The 24,065-nt window shown below is 44.6% G+C and overlaps 1 protein-coding gene across 1 annotated transcript in view; it reads left to right on the top strand.

Moving 5' to 3' along the window:
- Positions 1-23,799, top strand: part of LOC122945501 — a 40,977-nt gene extending 17,178 nt beyond the window's left edge. Inside the window, exons 8-21 of the mRNA XM_044304565.1 lie at positions 673-798; positions 1,973-2,035; positions 3,322-3,444; positions 4,345-4,500; positions 5,439-5,492; positions 5,585-5,802; positions 6,613-6,689; positions 7,368-7,478; positions 14,159-14,239; positions 16,337-16,447; positions 17,300-17,421; positions 20,627-20,749; positions 21,700-21,742; positions 22,494-23,799. Of these exons, the coding sequence (XP_044160500.1) occupies positions 673-798; positions 1,973-2,035; positions 3,322-3,444; positions 4,345-4,500; positions 5,439-5,492; positions 5,585-5,802; positions 6,613-6,689; positions 7,368-7,478; positions 14,159-14,239; positions 16,337-16,447; positions 17,300-17,421; positions 20,627-20,749; positions 21,700-21,742; positions 22,494-22,586 (1,501 nt within the window). The 3' untranslated portion in view covers positions 22,587-23,799. The remainder of the gene's footprint in view (positions 1-672; positions 799-1,972; positions 2,036-3,321; positions 3,445-4,344; positions 4,501-5,438; positions 5,493-5,584; positions 5,803-6,612; positions 6,690-7,367; positions 7,479-14,158; positions 14,240-16,336; positions 16,448-17,299; positions 17,422-20,626; positions 20,750-21,699; positions 21,743-22,493) is intronic.
- The last annotated feature ends 266 nt before the right edge of the window (positions 23,800-24,065 follow it).

Genomic DNA, 24,065 nt, shown 5'->3' with positions numbered 1-24,065 from the left:
GAGATCTTATATTGACGGGGCCCATGTCCAGCCAGCTGAATTTGCCACATGTGAGGCCAAACAAGGTGTAGAAACATCTCAGAGATGATCCAGAGGAATAGGAGGTCCCAGAGCCAAATGTCATGTGTCATAACTATTTTAATAAATTTGCACACCTTTCTAAAACTCTATTTTTACTTTGTCATTATGGGGTACTGAGTGCAGATTGATGGGGGGGGGGGGGGGGATTTAAACTTTATTTTAGCACAAGGAGCAACCTAACAAAATGTGAAAAAAAAAATAATCAAAGGGTCTGCAGACATTTTGAATGGCGTCATTGAAAATACTTTTCCTGCAACACACAAGCCCTCCTGTTGTGGCTCTAGGAATGCGACAAGGAAGGCCAAAAACAGTCCAATCCTCAAAGGGTTAATTCACTGAACGACGCAAGCCTTTTAAACAAAATCTGTGTCAAGGTATCTGAGTGAGAGGATCTGTGACAGCACTACGCCACTTCCACAGGAGCAATCTTTGACTCCACATTCTCTCCCTGGAGCCGTATAGCTGGTATTATGTGGTGTTATGGCGCCACCTTGTGGCACAGCGTTTATTTCAGTGCATTTGTTTGTGACTGGTGACTATTTGGATCAGTGACTTCACCGCTGCCTCGTCTGTTTCTTGCTTCCTTTACAGTTACTCTGAAGTTCATAAGACGGTGACTGATAATTTAAACCAAGTCAATGAGGAGAGGCCTAAGGCCGCGGCAGTGATGTTACTCGGCACAGCCAAAGAGCTGGTATTTCATAAGGCACTAGCAAAGTAAGTGCTGCCTGTTACCATGAAGATTTGCAGAAAGCTGTCATGTTATCTGGGTGATATGATTGGTCATTGCACTACATGGGTTTCATTTGCTGAGGTACCTATTTTCTTGGCCCCTGGGGTCTGAAGTTATTTTTGCCCATACATCACCCATTCCCACAAGACTATGTTTAAAGGGGTATTTTTATACTGATGACTTTTCCTCAGGATAGGTAATCAGTATCTGATTAGTGGAGGTCTGACACCTGGGACCCCTGCCAATCAGCTGTTTGAGAAGGCACCGGTGCTCCTGTGAGCACCATGGCCTTCTCGCTGCTTTTCCTAGGCCAGTGACGGCACATTCATAGTTCACACGGCCTAGGTGCAGATCAGTCTCATTCAAGTGAATGGGGCTGAGTGCAATACCAAGCACGGCCACTATACAATGTACATCACTGTGCTCGGTTTGCTATGAGAAGGCAGCATCGCTCACGGTGCCTTCTCAAAACAACTAGGTGTCGGACCCCCACCAATCAGATACCGATGACCTATCCAGAGGATAACCCATCAGTATAAAAATGTCGGAAAACCATTTTACGAGCTACCAGACTCTTAGTATTCCAGATCTCCTCTTCAAGTCGCGGGATGAAGAATTGCTGTACTGTGTATTTAAAATCTACACCACAGATTTCTTTTTTTCCTGCAGTGTGTGGATGAGATTGGTCACTTTGCTGCTCTATTGCAAATTTTCCATCCGTAAATCCAGACAGAAAATGTGCAGCATATCTGCAATGTGTGAACCTAATAATAATCATTTGTATGGAGCTAATGTGTTCCTAAGGGTCCATTTACACGTCCGTAAGTGTTTTGCGGATCCGCAAAACACGGCCTCCGGCAATGTGCATTCCGCAATTTGCAAACGGCACATCGCCGGCCCTATAATGGGAAATGCCTAATCTTGTCCGTAATTGTGGATGCGGAGCTGCAGATCACATTCCGACCCCATTGAAAATGAATGGGTCTGCACCCGTTCTGCAAAATTGCGGAACGGATGCGGACCCATTTTGCGGACGTGTGAATGGACCCTAAGGATAAGTAGGTGTCTCTCCATCTGTGGGTCAGGAGACCTCTTCATGTCTTTCTGTCATTGTATCCTGCTGTCTATTAACATGTCATTCTCCTTCCTCATTCATAGTCTGGTTACCTTGAATGATCCACTTGCAAATATGAAAGAGTCATCTGGCATCTTGATGAGTAGGTAAGTATGATGAGAGTGTATGTTTTCATTACGGCTTGTTTAGGCCCAAAGGCTTCTACCGTGTTCATTTTGATGGACTTTGTTGGGTAATTTTGCAGCTGTGTCTGTATTAGGCTTCATTTACACACTGATATTTGCTCTGAAAAAAAAAAAAAACGCCAGTAAAAACATCTGCTTTTTTTCATTGGTGTTTGGCTTTTTTTCCAGTAGATTTGCACACACACCCCATAGAAGAGATGCAAAAGTCTGAAAAGCACCATTGCTTCAATATGCTGAATTAAACATATTAAGTATAAATACAATAATATAACATGGAAATAACACTACTAGAAAGAAAAAAAAAAAACACATCCTGCATTTTTTGTTTCCCATAAACTTACTTTTTATTTGACACATTTTATACCTCTTATTTATATACATACTGTATGTATTCTACAAAAAAGAACAAGGGACTTTAACACTACAAAAGCTTGTAAAAAAAAAAAAAAAAATTCTGATTATAATTGAAAACTACAATAAAAAGAATATAAAAAAACACCCTGTCATCCAACCTGAAAAAGAACAACTTAAAAGGCACAAGAAAATGATGGGGGGGGGGGGGGGGGGACATTTATCAAACTGTATTCCAGAAAACTTGCAGCAGCAAGTCACAAAATTTGGCACATGCCATGCTAAGCGCAGGATTTTGCCCCTCTGAGAGTGGGCGGTGTGGGGCATTGGCATAGGTGACTTTGCCCAGTTGGTATAATGTCCTGGCCTACTTAATACATGCATCCCAGGAACCATAACCTTTTTTAAAATCTTTCCACCTATGTAGCAATGTGTAGGCATTTTTTTATTTATTTTTTTGCAACTATTTTGGCATACATATAAATGATCAATCCATATTTTTTTTTTTGGGGTGGTGTGATATAAAAGCACTTTTTCCTCCCATGAGAAATTGAAGCGTACAAGGCATAAAATATACATTTTTGCTAATGCTAGAATTGTAACCACCCGTACAACAACAATAACATCAAATAGAGAATAATTTAAAATTTTATTTTAATTTTTTCATTTTTTGCTGCCAAAAAGTTCGTAAAGATTTAAGGGGTTGTCCAGTTACAGGAAGAAAGCTAATAACACGGGACCCACCTGAAATAAAGTAGCGATCAGCCAGGACGTGTCGGCTGCATCAAACTGTTATCCTCTTCGGCACAACTGAGGCCACCGATTGGCTGGTGCAGTTGCGTATTGTCGATGTGCCCAGTAATGCTCTGAATGGAATCTCCATTGTGTCTTTTCAGAATTGTGACCACTCTACAAAGGCTGCTGGTTTTGAATGATTACCCAAAGACTCTCTATGATAAGTTTGTCAGCTTCTTCCAGTCTCTTCCGCTCCCCCCACACTTATTCCGTTTCACATCCAGGTAAGCCTGTCTCTTTGTGTGCTGGATACGGCCCACGGAAACCTATAGAGATGAAACCTCACTAAGATTGCCGTGTGGTTTTTGGCTGCCGGTGAGCTTGTGGCACACTACCGGTGTCATTGGCACATGAGACTCTTTGGCTGTGTGCATTTAAAGGGAACCTGTCATGTAGATATTTGATTATAATCTAACTAATTATATACAATCATTAACTACTAAAAAGTACCTTGGATGTATTCACTTACTGGTGTGACAGATGATACCTCATAATATACACACAAAGATGCCGTATGCTAATGAGCTGATTTGAGTCCAGCGTGATGTCATTGAGTCCAGTGTATATTTATTTCAGAGCTATAGCCACTACCCTGCCCACCTGCTGCTGATTCATATAGAAAATAACTGTCAATCAGCAGCAGGTAGGCGGGGAGAGTCAGGAGCTCATAAATATTCATGACTCCTCATTATGAGCTGGAGCTTTTCAATACAAGATGTTGGCAGATTGACTTGGTCAATTAAAGAAAGTGACCCAGCATTTTGCTAAGAGAATCGGTCACTTATTTATGTTGCCCTTAGTTAGGACACCATAAAACTGGTGACAGGTTCCGTTTAACAGTAAACATGTGGCATCAGAAAACTCATTGCTTTTTGCTGTTAACGTGCAGGTAGTAATAGAGGGGATTGAATATGGGATACGTGCCTCCGCCCCGTCCACAAGATACAGCAGAGCTACATGTGCTGTACATGAATTGTACAGAAATTCTTTAGAGAATAAAAAAAAAAAAAGTATCCTGTTTTTCTTTCTGAATGTCTAGCCTTATTTGTAATTCAGTTTCTTTTACTTGCATGTAGTTTTAGTTTGTGTCTTCTGCTGCTGATGTGAAAATTATTTTCCACCAGCCTGAACGTCATCCGATGGGACAACTGGTTACTAACGTCTGTGTTGGCCGGTCAGAATCTGACAGGGACCCGTACAAACAAAGGCAAGAAGGAATGCTTGTGGGAAACAATGCCCGTGGTCCAGTCCAGGGTGAAGAGGCTTGAGGACGAGAAGAGGTTTGTACTCACGAAGGCAGCACCTGTTCGAATGCCTTTTTAGAACATTTGGAGGTGATAGAGGGGGTCCCCACTCAGTACCCCCCTCTACGAGCCAGGGCACAGAATGGCTTCGGTTTTGGCAGGCTCGAGCCTACAGTGTATTGCATTTCAATTGCTGTTATGTATCATTACATTTTCCCTGCGGTGGCTTGCTTGGGGTGCAAGGAGCTGATCGTCCGAGGGGCTGTATTCTGAAATGCGTCATCTCTGATGGATCAGCAGTTATAATTGATCTTGGCTGTCTTCTTTGAACAACTACTTTACATATTTCATCGTATTAATGTATTAGATGGAAGTCCCCTGATCTAAGGACCCCCACCTGCATGCACCCATCTGCTGGTCTTACACTGATGATCTATTCATTTCCATGGGCTCATGCTTACAGGGTTTATATAGTTCTTTAAAACTGATCATCTGCTCTTAAAGGGGTTGTCTCGCTCTAGCAAGTGGCATTCATCACGTAGAGAAAGTGAATACAAGGCACTTGCTAATGTATTGTGATTATCTATAATACACTGCTTGCTTTTAGCAGTGGCTGTGCCTGGTATTACTTTTCACTAAAGCTTCATCTAATGCAGGTGCATTGAGCTGTGATACCAGGAATATCCACTGCAAAAACCAAGAAGAAGCTGTGTGAGCATTGAAAGAGACGTGGCCCTCGGAGCTCCATGGCCCCTTCTAACAGCTGCTTGGTGGGAGAGACCAGTCCCCATGGATCTAAAACTGCTGGTTTAGCCTAAAGATATGCCCTAAATATTAAATAACCAGATAAGCCCTTTAATTATCACAGTGGGAACCCTCGCTCATATTGCATCAGCTTTAATATAAAGTATATGACTTATTCTGCACAGACTCAAGTCCTGGCCGATAAATCACCCGCCTTTTCTTACCTCTAGTTACAGGCAGTTGGTGCGCTACCTGAATGCCGTGCGGTGCCCCGAATACACCAGGTAAATCTCGCCCTCACGTCTGGCGTCACCAAGTTTTTCGGAGTGTCATTCATATTCCACTTTTCTATAAACTGCTCCCCTCCATATTGCAGCCTGAAGATCCTGAAGCAGAAGTTGTGTTTTTACACGTGTAAATACGGAGACTTCTTTTTAGCCTCCAATACTCTCATGGTAACAAAGCGGATTGAGGGCAACTACTGCAAGTTCTTTACTCCCCAACTCTTCGAGTTTCACCTCCTCATGCTGCGAACAAGGAGTTGCCCCCCTGGAAATGAGCTTGTAATGTCAGATGTCTGGGTCCCTGTAAAAAGTGAGTGATTTAAAGCTAGCTGAGTGCATTATCTATTCCTGAAGTGGGAGGAGCGTTACTAAGTGACGTCAGTCACGCGCCGGCCGGCCACCTCGTTGCCGCTGAAGATGCCTAGCATATAGAAGGTTTTTGTGGATGCAGTGTGGCGCCCCTAGTGGCTGAGCAGTGATTTCAAAGCAATCCTAAAAATCTGTACATGTGTAAACAACCACACGTCGCTGTAAAAGATATGAATATTTCATTTCCTGCAAGCGTTTTATCATTTGACATCTGAGCTTTGATGTGCACAGCCTGCGTATAAATCCAACAAACGCCTGTAACATTTTGCTCTGTTCACATCACCTCTGAATCTTCCTAATGTTTACTTCCAAGAACCTATGCTACTGTGTAGGCATAGTGTCATGTAGATTCCCTTTTACTACTGTGCGGTATACGTTATTATTTTTTCGTGGTATGCCTCTGTATCGAAAAAAGGAAATTCGACTGTTTTTCTTTAAATTAGATGTTGGCCAACTTGACAGAGGCCAATGGAGACTTTACATTGTGTGAATGGAGCTCTATGGATATGTATGATCATCTGTATACGCCAGGAACAGAGCCTTACAGAAAATCTATTTAGCGGCCAGATCTACCGCTCGAGGCTCGACTAAAATGAACATTGAGCTCTAATTTGTTGCTGGGTCGGGCTAGACCGTTTTGATGAACGACATGGAGTGTGTACACAGAAATACTCCTGACCCCACTCCTTGTATTCGTATTGCTGGCAGCATTGTTGCCCTCTACTAATGTTTCTTTGACGTATTTTCTTAGGTTCGCCTTTGAGGAAGGGGACTTTGGTACGGACTGCACTTAAAATACTTTTCTGTAATGACCACCTATTTCACGAGGTGAGTGATTTTAGTGTTCATAGCCCCATCGGCAATTCACTAGAAGTTATATGTGGTGCAAAGAAGTAGATATACAACATACACACACTCCACAGTCTGAAATGGCCGATAACCACCAGCAATAAATGGTATCCAGCTGCAAGTCGGGCCCAGTTCACACTGATGAGTTCTCATAGTGTGGCTGATGATGCAGCACAGACTGCCCAGGCTGTATCTCCAAGGCAAATCTCCTGTTTTACTGGGCAGCCTGCATTCCATCTCCTCTCCTTCAGGATGATCAAAATGAACACCATTATCACTCCATAGTAGTATTTTTGCATGTAGCTTAAGATGCATATTGAAGGATTATTGCTAGGATATGCCATCACTTTTGAGGGGGTCCAACATCTGGGACCCTACTGATCACAAGAACAAAGCAGTGCTTGGCCTGCTGGCTGTGCATGGAACTGCAGCACGGTCTTTCGAGTGAATGGGAACGGCTGTAGTTCCCTGCGTGGCTCGGCACTGCTGTGCAGGGAAGAACGGCGAAGGGGATGCAGTGCTAGTCTCAGTGTTGCCAACTCTTCAATCGATTATCAGTGCTTGTCTAAACTCTGAGACCCTAGCAGTCTGTCACTTTATAATATTGAGTTGCCTTTTAATATACCTGTTTGCATTGCTGTTATTGGTGTATTGTAGCCAAAGTGCTGGAGCGCTCTTGTCAGGACCTGGTGCACAAGTGAAACGTTGTCACATGAAGGAAAGCTGCTGCCACAGTGTGTGTACGATCCTGACCTAGTGTTTAAGCAGGTAAGTCATGGTGTGTAAGACTTCAGAAACTCCCCATGTCCATCCAGTGACATGAAGTACTGAGAGGACAGACTGTGGTGATGGAGACTGTATACACGTGCTGCTGCTCATTATCCACATCCCCACCTCCTCTTCGTACTTCATGTCTCCTCATGAACTCCATTCCTACAGGGATTCAGCAGAATATGTTATCATCTGTATTCAGGATCATAATCCCTGACAAGCAGAGAGGAGGATGAGGCAGCACTATGGCTCATTGTGGTGAAGTAACTTGTCCTCCTGTGTGATTAGGACAGGTTTTGTGTGTACTAATAGGACGGTGGCCATGTTCTCCTAATGATTGCCCCCTAGAAAAAACGAGCCGTTATATCTAATGAAAGGATTATTTTATAATAAAGTAACAACATTTAAGTATTTTCATTTGATTAATTTTCTGTAATTCCCGGAGAAAACTTTTAGTGACACACACTTGCAAACTCCAGAAATAAAAAATCTAATGACTCCATTCCAACACTCAAAATGGTACAATGTAGAAAAATTAAAAGGGCACCCTAGGGAAACTAAATATTTTGTTAATATTATGTTGTCAGTAGGGGTGCACCGAAATTTCGGCGGCCGAAAATATCGGCCGAGAATGCACCTAATCTGTTTCTGCCGATATTTTTACATATCGGCCGGAAATAGCGGGGAGGGACTGGGAGGAGGAGCTGGGGGCCGGTGCGTTCACTGTGCTCCGGCCCCCAGCTCCAGTAGTTATAAAATGTTGTACAATTAATAAGCATTCTATTCATTTGGCCCCCTCTGCAGTATTACATTCAATACAGCCACATCATACTCACAGGGCTGTGCTGGCCGGCCGGGCAGACGAGCGGTAGCGTCACGACTGACGTCACATGCCTGCGCCGCCTCCTTCATTCAGAAAGTAGGCCGGGCACATGACGTCAGTTGTGACGCTGCAGCTCCTCTGCCCGGCCGGCCAGCATTAAGATGACAGCCCTGTGAGTATGATGTGGCTGTATTGAATGTAATACTGCAGAGGGGGCCTCATGAATAGAATGCTTATTAATTGTACAACATTTTATAACTACTGGAGCTGGGGGCCGGAGCACAGTGAACGCACCGCCCCCAGCTCCTCCTCCCAGTCCCTCCCCGCTATTTTGAAATATTTTCAATTAATCTATTAATTGTACAATGGGGGCTGTGGATGGCACTGTTATGGGGTGGGGGTCTGTGGATGGCACTGTTATGGGGTGGGTGGGGGTCTGTGGATGGCACTGTTATGAGGTGGGGGGGGGTCTGTGGATGGCACTGTTATGAGGTGGGGGGGGGGGGGTCTGTGGATGGCACTGTTATGAGGTGGGGGGGGGGGGTCTGTGGATGGCACTGTTATGAGGTGGGGGGGTCTGTGGATGGCACTGTTATGAGGTGGGGGGGGGGTCTGTGGATGGCACTGTTATGAGGTGGGGGGGGGGGTCTGTGGATGGCACTGTTATGAGGTGGGGGGGTCTGTGGATGGCACTGTTATGGGGTGGGTGGGGGTCTGTGGATGGCACTGTTATGAGGTAGGGGGGTCTGTGGATGGCACTGTTATGGGGTGGGGGGTCTTTTAAAAGTATTTGGGCAAAAAGCCATTTTCGGTTTCGGTTTCGGTCAAGGGGTATCCTGAATTTTCGGTTTCGGACCAGAATTTTCATTTCGGTGCACCCCTAGTTGTCAGCATATAATGTAATTTTGTGTTCTCTTGTGTCTATTTTAATACCTATTATTTGTGAGTTTATACGAATTGTTTCTGCTAGGGGTTCCATTAGTAATGCAAAAATTAAAGGAGAGAGGGGGCATCCTTGTCTTGTACCGTTCCTAATATTGAGAGATTCTGAAAGATAACCGGAGGAATGGACTTTTCCTGAGGGATTGGAATATAATGCCATAATGGCGGAATTTATGTGGTCAGTTAATCCAAATTTGTGTAATACAGATTCTAGATAGCCCCAGTGTATCCTGTCGAATGCTTTTTCAGCATCTAATGATAGGAAGAAGGAAGGGATATTTAGTGTATTATAGGGCTGCACGATATGGGAATTTTGTGCGATTGCGATTAGGGCCCTAAAAATTGCGATAACGATATGCGATGCGATATTTTAAAGGAATTGTGCTAGAGGTCTATTTGCTTGGATTTTCCCATATGAGCCGCTAACGCGGCTGGGTATGACATAGTTATGGGGGATCTGTGGATGACGCTGTGTTGTGGGGGATCTGTGGATGACGCTGTTATATGGGGGATCTGTGGAGGACGCTGTTATATGGGGGATCTGTGGATGACGCTGTGTTGTGGGGGATCTGTGGATGACGCTGTGTTGTGGGGGATCTGTGGAGGGCGCTGTGTTGTGGGGGATCTGTGGAGGGCGCTGTTATGTGGGGGATCTGTGGAGGGCGCTGTTATGTGGGGGATCTGTGGAGGGCGCTGTTATGTGGGGGATCTGTGGAGGGCGCTGTTATGTGGGGGATCTGTGGAGGGCGCTGTTATGTGGGGGATCTGTGGAGGGCGCTGTTATGTGGGGGATCTGTGGAGGGCGCTGTTATGTGGGGGATCTGTGGAGGGCGCTGTTATGTGGGGGATCTGTGGAGGGCGCTGTTATGTGGGGGATCTGTGGAGGGCGCTGTTATGTGGGGGATCTGTGGAGGGCGCTGTTATGTGGGGGATCTGTGGAGGGCGCTGTTATGTGGGGGATCTGTGGAGGGCGCTGTTATGTGGGGGATCTGTGGAGGGCGCTGTTATGTGGGGGATCTGTGGAGGGCGCTGTTATGTGGGGGATCTGTGGAGGGCGCTGTTATGTGGGGGATCTGTGGAGGGCGCTGTTATGTGGGGGATCTGTGGAGGGCGCTGTTATGTGGGGGATCTGTGGAGGGCGCTGTTATGTGGGGGATCTGTGGAGGGCGCTGTTATGTGGGGGATCTGTGGAGGGCGCTGTTATGTGGGGGATCTGTGGAGGGCGCTGTTATGTGGGGGATCTGTGGAGGGCGCTGTTATGTGGGGGATCTGTGGAGGGCGCTGTTATGTGGGGATCTGTGGAGGGCGCTGTTATGTGGGGGATCTGTGGAGGGCGCTGTTATGTGGGGGATCTGTGGAGGGCGCTGTTATGGGGGATCTGTGGAGGACACATAGGGCCATGAGGGGGGCCAGCTTAAGACATATAGCATCTTATGCTGGTCCCCCTCATGTGTCCTAAACTGGGCACATAACTGCCTTTTGCGTGTAAAGTGTTTTACTAGTGTGTGTGTGTGGGTGAAACAATCTCTCTCCTAACAGGTCCGGCCTCTGTACTCACTATGAATGCAATGCACTGCAGCGAGCGGCAACGAGGTGGCCGGCCGGCGCGTGACTGACGTCACTTAGTAACGCTCCTCCCACTTCAGGAAGCAGGAGCGTTACTAAGTTACGTCAGTCACGCGCCGGCCGGCCACCTCGCTGCCGCTCGCTGCAGAGCATTGCATTCATAGTGAGTACAGAGGCCGGACCTGTTAGGAGAGAGATTGTTTCACCCACACACACTAGTAAAACACTTTACATGCAAAAGGCAGTTATGTGCCCAGGGCCCCTTTATATATAATCGCGGCATTTTCGGGTCGGCCAAATCGCCATATCGCATTTGCCGATTATCGCGATTCGATTATTTTTTCGATTTATCGTGCAGCCCTAGTGTATTACAATGTTGTATGAGGTTTATTCTACGTGTGGCGTCAAAGGTTTGTCTTCCTTTAATAAAACCTACTTGGTCTATTATCAAGGGAAGAATATTAAGTAATCTATTTGCTATCATTTTTGCATATATTTTAATGTCCGTGTTTAATAGAGAAATTGGGCGAAAGTTAGATGGTGTAGTAGGTTATTTTCCTGCTTTGGGTAGGGTTATGATTGTTGCTGTTAACATTTCTTTTGGGAAGGATTGTATTTCAGCGGCTAAATTTAAATATTGTTTCTAAATTGGGTGTTAATTCTTCTGCGAATATTTTATAGTATCTACTACTGAGGCCATCTGGTCCTGGTGATTTGCCTAGTTTTAATTGTTTAATAGCATTTAGGATTTCTGTTTTTATTGAATGGTGTATGAATATAGCTGAGTTGTTCATCATTTATTTTTGGTAAATTGATAGATTTCAGAAAGTTTGTAATGTCAGTGATATTTGGTTGAATGATGTTTTGGCTCATTTTTAAGGTTGTTTAGTGAGGAATAGTAATCTTTGAACTTTTCGACTATCTGTTGTGGGTTTATTATATTTTGGTTTTCTTCTGTCACTAGGTAGGCTATCCTTTGTTTGGCTTCTCTTGTTTTAGCTTGTCTTGCAATACATTTTCCAGGTTTATTATGATTTATAGAAATTCATTTTGTATTCTAGTAATATGTTTCCGTATTGGTTGGCGACAGCCTGTTGCAGATCTAGTCTGAGGTTTGTTTTTTTTCTATATTTTCAGAATCAATTTGGTTAGGTTTTTGTTTATTTTTGTTTTCAAGATTTGTTGACTCTTGGGTAATGTGTGTGATTTCTCATTTTTTAAGTTTATTTATATGTGTGCTGTTGTTTGGATGACCATTCCACGCATCACTGCCTTATGAGCGTTCCGTATTGAAAAGAGGTTGCAGTCTGATTAGTTGTTATTGGCGAAGTTTTCTTTTAGGGAGGATTTATGTTTATCTATATATTCTGGGTGATTTATAATATAATCTTGTAGGCGCCAGAGTGGCGCGGATGGGCCTGGATGTTGTTCTTTAATTTCTATAGAAGTTGGTGCGTGATCTGACCAAATCTGCGCCACCAAACGCTCCAAGAGATGTACTGACCAGAATACACTTCTACCATATAAAATAATTGCTCATTTTTTATGTTGGCCTGACACCTGCTGTCCAAAATAAGAATTGCAGCTTTAATGCCCTGGGTCTCTTCAGCGAGACCAGCGCATTGAAATCAATTACCGGCATCTTTATTAACCACAGAGGATGCTTGTAAGAAGCCCAGAATTGCAACCTTCCCTGTTTTTTACCCTTTAGATGCCGTGATCTCACTTGATCATGGCATCTAAAGGCTTTAATGACCGCAATCGGTATTATTGCCAGTCGCGGTCATTAGCTGCGGGTCTCTGCTGTTTAAACAGCGGAGACCCGCCTGCCATGATGCGCGCTGTACTCGCTATCAGACGCAATGTTTGCAATGGTATCGAACGAGTTAAAGGCTCATCTCAGACATTGATGGCATGTCACTAGGATATGCCATCAATGTCAGACGGCTGTGGGTTCCACCTCTGGGACCCACTCCTATCTCCAGTGTGGGGCCTTACGAAGTGAGAGAGAGCGCACCAAACAAGCGCAGCCACCCTTCGTTCACTGCTGTGAGAGTCTTAAGAATAGCCAAGCCCCAGTTTGCCTATTTATGGCCGCCCCATAGTGATCAACCGATCAGTGGCCATGCTTGCACAGCGCGCTCTCCATTCACCACTATAGGTAATATAGTTTATAAGGCCGAAAAGACATCTGTCCGTCCAGTTCGGCTGGTTATCCTGCAAGTTGATCAAGAGGAAATCATATCAGAAAATAGCTGAGCACGCTCGTTCATCTATTTTCAGAACTCCTCTAGCAATAAATGGAGAGCATGCTGCGCCTACGTGGTGTGAACTCCTCTTGGGGGGCCCCATTTCGAAGATAGGTGGCGGTTCTACCTCTGGGTCCTGCTCCTATCTGACATTGATGGCATATCCTAGCGATTTGCCATCAGTGTCTGAGAAGATTCAACCCCTTGAAGATTAATGTCCAGTTTGGTAAATTAAATCTTCCAATAAGGCTACTTTCACACTAGCGTTCGATCGGATCCGTTCTGAACGGATCCGATCATAATAATGCAGACGGAGGCTCCGTTCAGAACGGATCCGTCTGCATTATTTTGGCATATAAAAGCTATGTGTGAAAATAGCCTCGGACGGATCCGTCCAGACTTTCAATGTAAAGTCAATGGGGGACGGATCCGCTTGAAGATTGAGCCATATTGTGGCATCTTCAAGCGGATCCGTTCCCATTGACTTACATTGTAAGTCTGGACGGATCCGCACGGCCAGGCGGACACCCGAACGCTGCAAGCAGCGTTCAGCTGTCCGCCTGTCCGTGCGGAGGCGAGCGGAGCGGAGGCTGAACGCCGCCAGACTGATGCAGTCTGAGCGGATCCGCATCCATTCAGACTGCATCAGGGCTGGACGGAAGCATTCGGGTCCGCTCGTGAGCTCCTTCAAACGGAGCTCACGAGCAGACCGACGAACGCTAGTGTGAAAGTAGCCTTAGTTTTTCAAACTAATTTGAAGAACTTTTTCGGAACTTCTGACCTACCTAAGCCTCTTGCACAGACATACTCACAACTACAGTCTCCAAGTGTCAAACCCTTTCCTAACTCCAGGTGGGTCAGAGATGCACCCTGCTTATCCCCTGATGACGGAGGGGTCAGTGGTGAGCGCTCTTGACTTTCTAATTCATCCCAGGTTCCGTAATGGGGTATATTACACCCTTGCTAAGCTTAAACGGGGCTTCCCGTGTAAAGCAGGGGCTGCTGCCTCTGTTCTGTGTCTGGACTTGCGCCAAAGTGTTTCCCTTCTGATCACTGTTGTTCTGACTGTGGATGTTTCTCTCTCTCTCTCTCTCCAGATGGTGATGACCATGTCGTGTACAATCCTGGACGAGCTCCAGAGGCAATACAACGTCATTCTGCCGGATCGGTTTCATAAAGTATGTATTTTTCTGCTTCTTTTCGCTCAGAGGGCTTCGTCGCTGCTCCTGACAGAATAACAATTCTTGGGCATTTTTTCTTAGACCTTTGAATTGTTCAGTCTATTGTGCTCTCCTACGCCCAATAGCTTGGACAAGGCATGTCCTTACACACCCACTATCAGGGCTGACAGTGTAGGGGACACTCTCATTTGACACATGGTGACGGTAACACCCAGTAGTCGGTTTATTCCTACATTTTTAGGAGGAGTAACAGAGGAGCAGCACAAAGCAGAAAACATGCTATAGAAATTAGTTGTTCATAGGCAATGCAGATAGTTACTAAAGCAGCAGATGGGTTCCCTATTGAAAGGACTTTTGCAGCAAAGCCATATTGACTAAATCCTGGGGTCTGACCCCTGGAATCCATGATCCTGAGAATCCAAAGGTGAAGGTGAACCTCTACATAGCAGGTCTAAAAGGGTTTCCAGTGTGACTGAAAAATGTCATTTAGCTCTTAAAGGGAATCTGTCATCTGTTTTAACCATTTGTCAAACATCATTCCAACCACGCCTTTGTTTTTTATGTTTCTCACCCCCAGTAAACAAGCTTTTGTATGTGTGTGTGTGTGTATATGTATGTATGTATGTGTATGTGTGTGTGTATATATATCTCTCTCTATCTATCTATCTATCTATCTCTATCTCACCTGCAGTGGGCATCGGACTCGCTGTATATACAGCTATTGCGTTGCTGACATCATTACTCTGCGAAATTTCAAGTGCAGTGAAGCTGACGTAGCGGGTGGATGTTGTGACATTGCAGCAGAGGGGATGGCATTATAATCTCAAGGAGGTGGTAGCGGCACAAAGTGAAGAGGTGGTCTGGGGCTCTTGGGAGGGTAAGGCTTGGGCTCTTGGAGGAGGCAGTGTGGGGCTCTGAGCAATTGATGACGCCCTGCTGGGCACTTTTAGACTACTTTGCATCATATTGATAAAATGGTATAATGTAGAAAAATAAAACTCACTAGGGAAACTAAATATTTAAAACATTTATAAAATCTGTGTGTACATGTTACATCTGTGTGTGTGTGTGTGTGTGTGTGTGTGTGTGTATATATTTTTGTTTTATGACTTTGTATTTGTTTTACCTCTTTATTTATTTGTACTATAATTGAAAATTACAATTAAAAGATTTTTTTTTAAAAACAACTTACTGAGGGTCAGAAATTTTAATAAATATAACAAAATGTATGGTTGGAATGATTACAAAGAATAAAAATAGGTGAAAGGTTCCCTTTAAAATTTTTGACTTGGGAGCCAAAGGGATATTTTAAAGTGGATATTCAGGATTGGAGATATGGGTTGCTTTCTTTTAGAGGCTCATAAGCTCCCTCTAGTGGTGGCTGCAGGGATTTAGAACTTAAACGATACCATTCGATACCACACGAAAAGAAAAAAAATGCCAAAAAAGCCGCGTGCATTTTATGGAACATCCGGCCCATAACCGAGCAGTCCTATCCTATTTTTTGGGGGGAACAAGGTGACTACAGCGTTCATCGCATAGGATATAATTTTTTTAAATATATATATATATATATATATATATATATATATATATATATATATATATATATTTTTTTTTTAAATAGTTTGGACTTTTCAGACGTGGCAATATGTAATGTTTATTGTTTATATATTTTATATGTAAAATTTGAAAAGGGTGTGATTTTTATTTTTTTTAAAACTTTTTATTTAATAACTCTTTCCCCTCTTAGGGCTCTTTCACACGAGCGGACGCCGTGCGTGGAATCCGCTGCGTGAAAGAGAGCCAAGCCCATTTCTGGACAGCAGCGACACGGAGCATTAACATGACTGATAATGCTCCGTGCCTCTCTGTGACCTTTTTACTACAAAATCACAGAGACAATTTTATCTCATGGAGTAGTGCTCTCCATGTTCTCTGATAATAGACTGTGCGGTAGCGCAGCCTAGTATCGGTAAAATGCAAATCCTGGTATCGAATCGATACCGGTACAAAAGTATTGATATTTCGATACCCGTTGCAGCCCTAGTTCCACCCTACATTTATGCCAAATGAAATGCATTGTTGTTTCAGGCGTATTGTGGCTCTGCAGAGATGATCCTCATCGTGCAAGCAGTTATCCGTTTTATGATGGCCACGAATCCCCCTCTGAGAGGCATGTTGGAGCTTATTACAGCATTTGGGGTAAGTTCAGTATGACTTGACAGTTGTCGTATGACATCAGAGTATCACACAAACTCAGTGTGCCAGTACAGGATAACTGAGGTGATCCGTGTGCAGGTCCAAGCCATGACCAACCGCAGAACCACTCATACACATTCCAGTATTGCTGGCTGACAATCCAGTATATATGGAGATCTCCAGATGTCGGGGGAGAGGCGCATGTTGAATTTCAACACTGCTTTCTACCCATTGAAAATACATGCACACTTAACCAAACCAAGAGTGTATGGGGGGAGGCGGGTAGTCGGAGCGTGCGGCCGACAGCTATTGAACCTTTACTTTCATCAAATATTAGAAAGTCACAGAATAGAAATGCAGACGATGTTTTTGGAGTTTGATTTATTTATTTTTTTTTAAAGGGGTTATCCCATGACTAATGTAAAAAAAGAAAATCAGACATCATATAGTACATGACAATCTCCTTCTAACAAAGCAAGAACCAGCCATGTACCTCACATGGATCCAGAAATCTTCCCATTCATTGATCTGCTAGATTTATATCAAGTTGACAGCGTGTCTCTTCTGATGCAGCTAAGGGGCGTGTCCATGCTCTCCCTATCACAGCTCAGGAGGCAGCTGAAGGATAAAACTGAGCATGTGCGGCCATCTCAGTGAGCAGGACAAAGAAACAAAAAAAAAAACCTGCAGGTGGCGCTATACAGATACATTTCATAGAATAACTCTGTGGCTAGTATACATTTTTTACAATTTGCAATTACAAAAGTATTCGGATCCAGGTGCTGGTTCAAAAACTGGAGAATATTTTTTGTGGGACAACGCCTTTAACTATTTTTGGTGTATTTGCTGCTTCAGCCGAACCACTGGGCCCTGTCACTACTCCTTGAGTGGATCAGTCCTATGCCGGAGATGATTTTTCAATTTATATCCAGTGCCAAGAAGGATTTGTTGGAAGATGAGCAAAGTGTATTTCAATTGTAAGTCCCAGTTCATTATTATATATATTTTTTTATATATATATAGTTTTATGTAACGGTGGCGGTCAGAAGGCCATGATGAATCTTGCGTTAGTGACATACCATATATTAGAGGGGGAAAATAAGAAGAAAATATTTTTCATCAGACTCCCAATTTTAATTAGACTTCAGATCAGACCCCCAATGTTAATTAGACCTCAGCTCAGACCCCCAGTGTTAGGCTACTTTCACACTAGCGTTTTCAATTCCGCTATTGAGATCCGCCATAGGATCTCAATAGCGGAAGAAAACTCTTTTTAGTTTTGTGCCCATTCATTGTCAATGGGGACAAAACAGAACGAAATAGAATGCACTAAAATGCATTCCGTTCCATTTGGTTGTGCGCCCATCACGGACAGAATAACGCTGCTTTTTCTGTCCGTGATGTGGGGCGGAGCAAGATGGATCCGTCCTGGCACCAAATGTAAGTCAATGGGGATGGATCCGCAAAAAACGTTAGTGTGAAAGTAGCCTTAATTAGACCTCAGACAAAAAAATTTAATAAACCAACTCGCCTCTCCTGCTGCGGACTGTGCCGCCATTCCAAAGATCCATCGCTCTTTCTACCAGGTTGTGCTGTGACTAGAGATGAGCGAATTTCATATTTTGAAATTCGTTCACACTTAGTTTGTTGGTAAAAGGTGAATTGCGTTATGGATTCCGTTACCACTGACCATAACACAATTCTATAACGGAATGCCTTTAGAGGCATTCCTTTATTCATTCCGTCATAATAGAAGTTTATGGGCTGCAAAACGGATCCGTCCCGTTTCCGTTATGCAGGAGAGGACAACTCAGTTCACCTTTAACCAACAAACGAAGTGTGAACGAATTTCATAAGCGGAAATTCGCTCATCTCTAGCTGTGACCCAACGTCGCACAGTGTAAGGTCACCGAGCGTGCCTGCGTCCTCACTCTGCGCACAGGTCATAGTACAGTGTGCAGCACTGGCAGAAAAAGAGGACCGGGAGGCAGTGAGTAGAGCCAGCACAAGAAGCGCTGTATTCACCACTCCCTAGTCCTACTGTACTAATGAGCGCTACCATAATGGAAGCGCTCATTAGTATTCGCCCCCAAATAGACATTTTCAACCCACTTTTGGAGGAAAAGGTGCATCTTATAGGGTTAAAAAAAAAATTGGTATTTCCTTCCTCCCCAGCTGTCTTTTTTTTTATTTGACTCCAATCAGGCATCAGAATAACCCTGGGTTCACACCTGAGCGTTTTACAGCGCGTTCAAACGCGCTGTAAAACGCTTAAGACATGAAAACCAATGCTTCCCTATGGGTTCACACCTGGGCGTTTTACAGCACGTACGAACGCGCTGTAAAACGCCCGACGCTCAAACAAGTACTTGAGTTTCTTTGGGGCGTTTTGACGCGCGTTTGTGGCCATAGGACACTGCAGTCAATGACACAAACGCGCGTCAAACGCGCGTTTACTATTACTAAAAACGCGCGACTAAAACGCGTTTGAGGAACGCTCAGGTGTGAACCCAGGGTAACTCCCTGGACCAGCGACCCCTCTCTAGTAGCTATAGCCTGTAATATTATTACGCTCCAGAAATACACCCAGGCCGCTCTTGGATTCCTTTATTGCACTCACCATCACCACCTCCTCAGGCAGAGAGCTCCATAGTCTCACTGCTCTTACCGTAAAGAATCCTCTTCTATGTTTGTGTGCAAACCTTCTTTCCTCCAGACGCAGAGGATGTCCCCTCGTCACAGTCCTGGGGATAAATAGATGATGGGAGTGATCTCTGTACTGACCCCTGATATATTTATACATAGTAATTACATCTCCCCTCAGTCATCTTTCTAAAGTGAATAACCCTAATTTTGATAATCTTTCTGGGTACTGTAGTTGCCCCATTCCAGTTATTACTTTAGTTGCCCTCCTCTGGACCCTCTCCAGCTCTGCTATGTCTGCCTTGTTCACAGGAGCCCAGAACTGTACACAGTCCTCCATGTGTGGTCTGACTAGCGATATGTAAAGTGGTAGGACTATGTTCTCATCACGGGCATCTATGCCCCTTTTGATGCAACCCATTATTTTATTGGCCTTGGCAGCAGCTGCCTGACACTGGTTTCTACAGCTTATTTTGCTGTTCACTAAAAGCTGTAGAAAGTGTTACCCAGTGTTTTACCATTTAGTATGTACGGGTGACTTGCATTATTCCTTCCCATGTGCATAACTTTACATTTGTCAGTGTTAAACCTCATCTGCCACTTCTCTGCCCAAGCCTCCAGTCTATCCAGATCGCTCTGTAGTAGTATACTGTCCTCTGTAGTATATATATATACAGTATACTGTCCTCTGTAGTATATATACCGTATACTGTCCTCTTCAGTGTTAATTACTTTACACAGTTTAGTGTCATCTACAAAAATTGATACTTTACTGTGCAAGCCTTCTACAAGATCATTAATAAATATATTGAAGATAATAGGGCCCAATACGGACCCCTGAGGTAGCCCACTAGTGACAGTGACCCCTCCAGTACTGACCCCTGAGGTACCCCACTAGTGACAGTGACCCCTCCAGTACTGACCCCTGAGGTACTCCGCTAGTAACAGTGACCCAATCTGAGTATGTGCCGTTAATAACCACCCTCTGTTTTCTATCACTCAGCCAGTTACTTACCCACATACAGACGTTTTCCTTTTATGCAGTACAGTGTCAAATGCTTTGGAGAAGTCCAGATACACGACATCCATTGATTCGCCGCGGTCAAGTCTAGAACTTACCTCCTCATAGAAACTGATTACATTAGTCTGACATGACCGATCCCTCATGAAGCCATGCTGATATGGCGTTATTTGCTTATTTCCGTCGAGATGCTCTAACATAGCATTTCTCAGAAAACCTTCAGTTTACCCACAACAGATGTTAAACTTACCGGCCTATAGTTTCCCGGCTCTGTTTTTGGACCCTTTTTGAATATTGGCACCACATGCGCCAATCCTGTGGAATACTCCCTGTCAGTATAGAGTCCGCAAATATCAGAAATAAGGGTCTGGCTATGACATTACTTAATTCTCTTAGGATCCGGGAGTGCAGTTTTATTGTCCCTATTCCTTTGTCACTCCTTGTTATACTTTATAAAATATCGATAAAAATGTACTGTTCAAAAAACATTTGCCTCCGTTCTCTACAATCTTTCTTAGATTTAAAAGACGAGGGTTCAGTTACGTGTCGCAGCTCCTGCCCGTGTTTCTCTTGCACCCGAATGAAGGCGTGCGGTCAGTCGGCTTTCATTTCCTTGACGTCATCTCAAAGAACAGCACAGAGTAAGTATAAAACGGGCTGTAGATGGAGAACGTGATGTCTGTGCAGACGACGGCACACACCTCCGGTATCAAAAGCTATAGGTGGGATGAGAGGGGTCTATGACACCGGGTGTGTCCTCTTCCAGCTTACGTTTGAACCAGGAATTTGGCGACATGACGGCAGATTGCAGCAGGACTTCTGTGCAGTTCTTTCATCTATTAGCCAAAACACAGAGCAGAGGGACCACAGACGGCCCTCTCCAAGTGCCTGCACCAAACTTTTGAATTAAGAGGGTGCAGAAGTACAATTTAGGAGGCAGAAGCAAAGGACGGCACAGGCGATGTCAGGCCTTGTAAGTCATAGCAGAGGGGTAGGCAGCAGAGCTATGGTGCAGGGGGCACCTGGCCCTGTCAGTAGAGGGGCGCAGGGGGCGCCTGGCCCTGTCAGTAGAGGGGCGCAGGGGGCGCCTGGCCCTGTCAGTAGAGGGGCGCAGGGGGCGCCTGGCCCTGTCAGTAGAGGGGCGCAGGGGGCGCCTGGCCCTGTCAGTAGAGGGGCGCAGGGGGCGCCTGGCCCTGTCAGTAGAGGGGCGCAGGGGGCGCCTGGCCCTGTCAGTAGAGGGGCGCAGGGGGGCGCCTGGCCCTGTCAGTAGAGGGGCGCAGGGGGGCGCCTGGCCCTGTCAGTAGAGGGGCGCAGGGGGGCGCCTGGCCCTGTCAGTAGAGGGGCGCAGGGGGCGCCTGGCCCTGTCAGTAGAGGGGCGCAGGGGGCGCCTGGCCCTGTCAGTAGAGGGGCGCAGGGGCTGCCTTATTGAACAATAACCCTTTCACTCCCACATCATGTAGTTGATCATGTGCTTTGTGGTATAGGACTGTGGCTTGGGAGCACTTTTTTTAAATGTAATTTATTTGAAAATATGGTGACTTTAGCGGAATACTAATATAGATATATTTTTTTTTTATTACTATTTCTTCAGTTTACCTTGGTCAGGAAACCTCAGCAGCTGCCTGCAGGTGAAAGTAAGTAAACAACAGAGGGCGCCGTATACTCCTGTCTAAAGGGGAACTCCTGAAAATAGGGGACTTATGTCATACTGTATGTATAGGTTAAACTTATTTGGCAGTTATAATTTTAATGTTTTGCGTGCAGCTCATACACAGTGACTGCACCAGCAGAATAGTGAGTGCAGCTCTGGAGTATAATACAGGATGTAACATAGGATCAGTACAGGATAAGTAATGTATGTACACAGTGACTGCACCAGCAGAAAAGTGAGTGCAGCTCTGGAGTATAATACAGGATGTAACATAGGATCAGTACAGGATAAGTAATGTATGTACACAGTGACTGCACCAGCAGAAAAGTGAGTGCAGCTCTGGAGTATAATACAGGATGTAACTCAGGATCAGTACAGGATAAGTAATGTAATATCTGTACACAGTGACTCCACCAGCAGAATAGTGAGTGCAGCTCTGGAGTATAACACAGGATGTAACTCAGGATCAGTACATGATAAGTAATGTATGTACACAGTGACTCCACCAGCAGAATAGTGAGTGCAGCTCTGGAGTACAATATAGGATGTAACTCCGGATAAGTGCTGTATGAGTGCAGCTCTGGAGTATAGTACAGGATAAGTAATGTATGTGTATAAATGGTCATCTGGTGCTGCTAGTTGTATGTACCTTTTAGTCAGTGACTTCTAGAATGCATTGCCTCATATTACGGTATTCCTCCCTCTGTTATACTCTGCCTTTCTTCTCCCCGCAGGTTCTCCGTTTGACCCATACTTTGGTGAAATTCAGTCCTGTAGAGCACCAAAAATTGACAGCATGTATCGGAAGACTGACTTCAAGATCCTAACGCCCTGCCAGAGACTCCTATGGGGTAGAACAAACTGTGAATAATATAATACCAAAAAAAACTGCAACTTTCATAGTGGATTTTTTTACATTTGCACTTTTCTTGTTGGTTGGCGCCGTTGTTTTTATACTTGATGTTCTCGCCTTGTCTTTTTTGCTTCCACCCATCTTTTCACTGCTATTGCTGACGCCATCTAGTGGACACAGATGATCATTACGGATGCTGGATGTCTGCGGCTGGCCGGAGTTTATTAGAAATATGGCCCTAACCGTACAGCGGGGATTAAGATCAGTAATTAATCATCGCACCATTCCGATAAGTCTCACTAACCTTCATTTATTTAAGTGTGTCTCTGGCAGACGCGGGAGCCGGCACACATTCACATCACACAGGCCGTTTCAGCATTGAGCACTTGTCATTTTTACTGTATTCTGGGCAAATAATGTGCCACACGTTCTGCCCGTGTCAGAGGCCTGAAGAAGATGTATCAGTAGTTGTCACGGGGTCCGGAAACTTCGTCCAATGATATTAGAAATACACTATAATGGCCTCCTTTAAAGAGCACCAGTGAGATATCCTCCATTGTCTGAAATTCCTGCCTTCCCCATGAAATAACAGTGCTGGAGCATATTTGATTGGAACTCTTTTTATTGTGCTGCCCCTCTGTTGTTCCTCCTGGAAATGTTTGAATACACTGTAACTGGCTTTTAATATTCCCTGTGAGCACAGCCTGATACAGTCCAGTTCTCAGTAGATTCATACATTCTCAGGGTGAGTAACAGAGGATCGTCACCATGCAGCATTGTAAGAAAAGATGCTCATGGTCAGCAGAGCGGACCGGTCCTCTAAGCCAAAGGGGCTTCTGCCAAGTGAATGGGGTCCTTTCCCAAATCCACATTGGCACTAAAATATCCAGCAAGTTTTTTAAATTTATTTTAGCCCCTACTCCTTGTTCATTTTCTCAGCCCCCATAGGCGTGACGTTAACAGCAGAGTTCACAAATCTTACTGCGCAAGATTATGGTATGTCTTTTGATGCTCTGCAAATCGGCAATCTGCAAAATACAGATACTGGCCATGTGCGATCTGCTGCATTATTATTTTTTTTGCAGATCCATTGACTTCAATGGGTTCACAGTCCACATTTTCCAGACCAGAATATGACATGTTCTATCTTCTGCGGAATGGACCTACGGATGTAGACCACACACTGTCATCCATGTGCTGTCTATTCCGCAAAAGATAGAACATGTCTTATTCTGGTCTGGAAAAGGCAGATTGTGGACCCATTGAAGTCAATGGGTCTACAAAAAAAAAAGTGGATCACTCACAGACAGGATCTGCGATTTGCGGACCGCAACATACATAGTCGTGTGAATGTAGCCTATGTGGACCAAATGTGCAATTCCACCTTCTCTGTGGAGGCAAACTTGTGGTCAGAGGCCCCCTTTATGACTGCTGCCTGGTCAGCAGTCCCAGA

The sequence above is a fragment of the Bufo gargarizans genome, chromosome 8, assembly GCF_014858855.1.
Source record: "Bufo gargarizans isolate SCDJY-AF-19 chromosome 8, ASM1485885v1, whole genome shotgun sequence".
Taxonomy (NCBI): domain Eukaryota; kingdom Metazoa; phylum Chordata; class Amphibia; order Anura; family Bufonidae; genus Bufo; species Bufo gargarizans.
The sequence above is the reverse complement of the archived record's forward strand: the minus strand, read 5'-3'. Positions and strand labels throughout refer to the sequence as shown.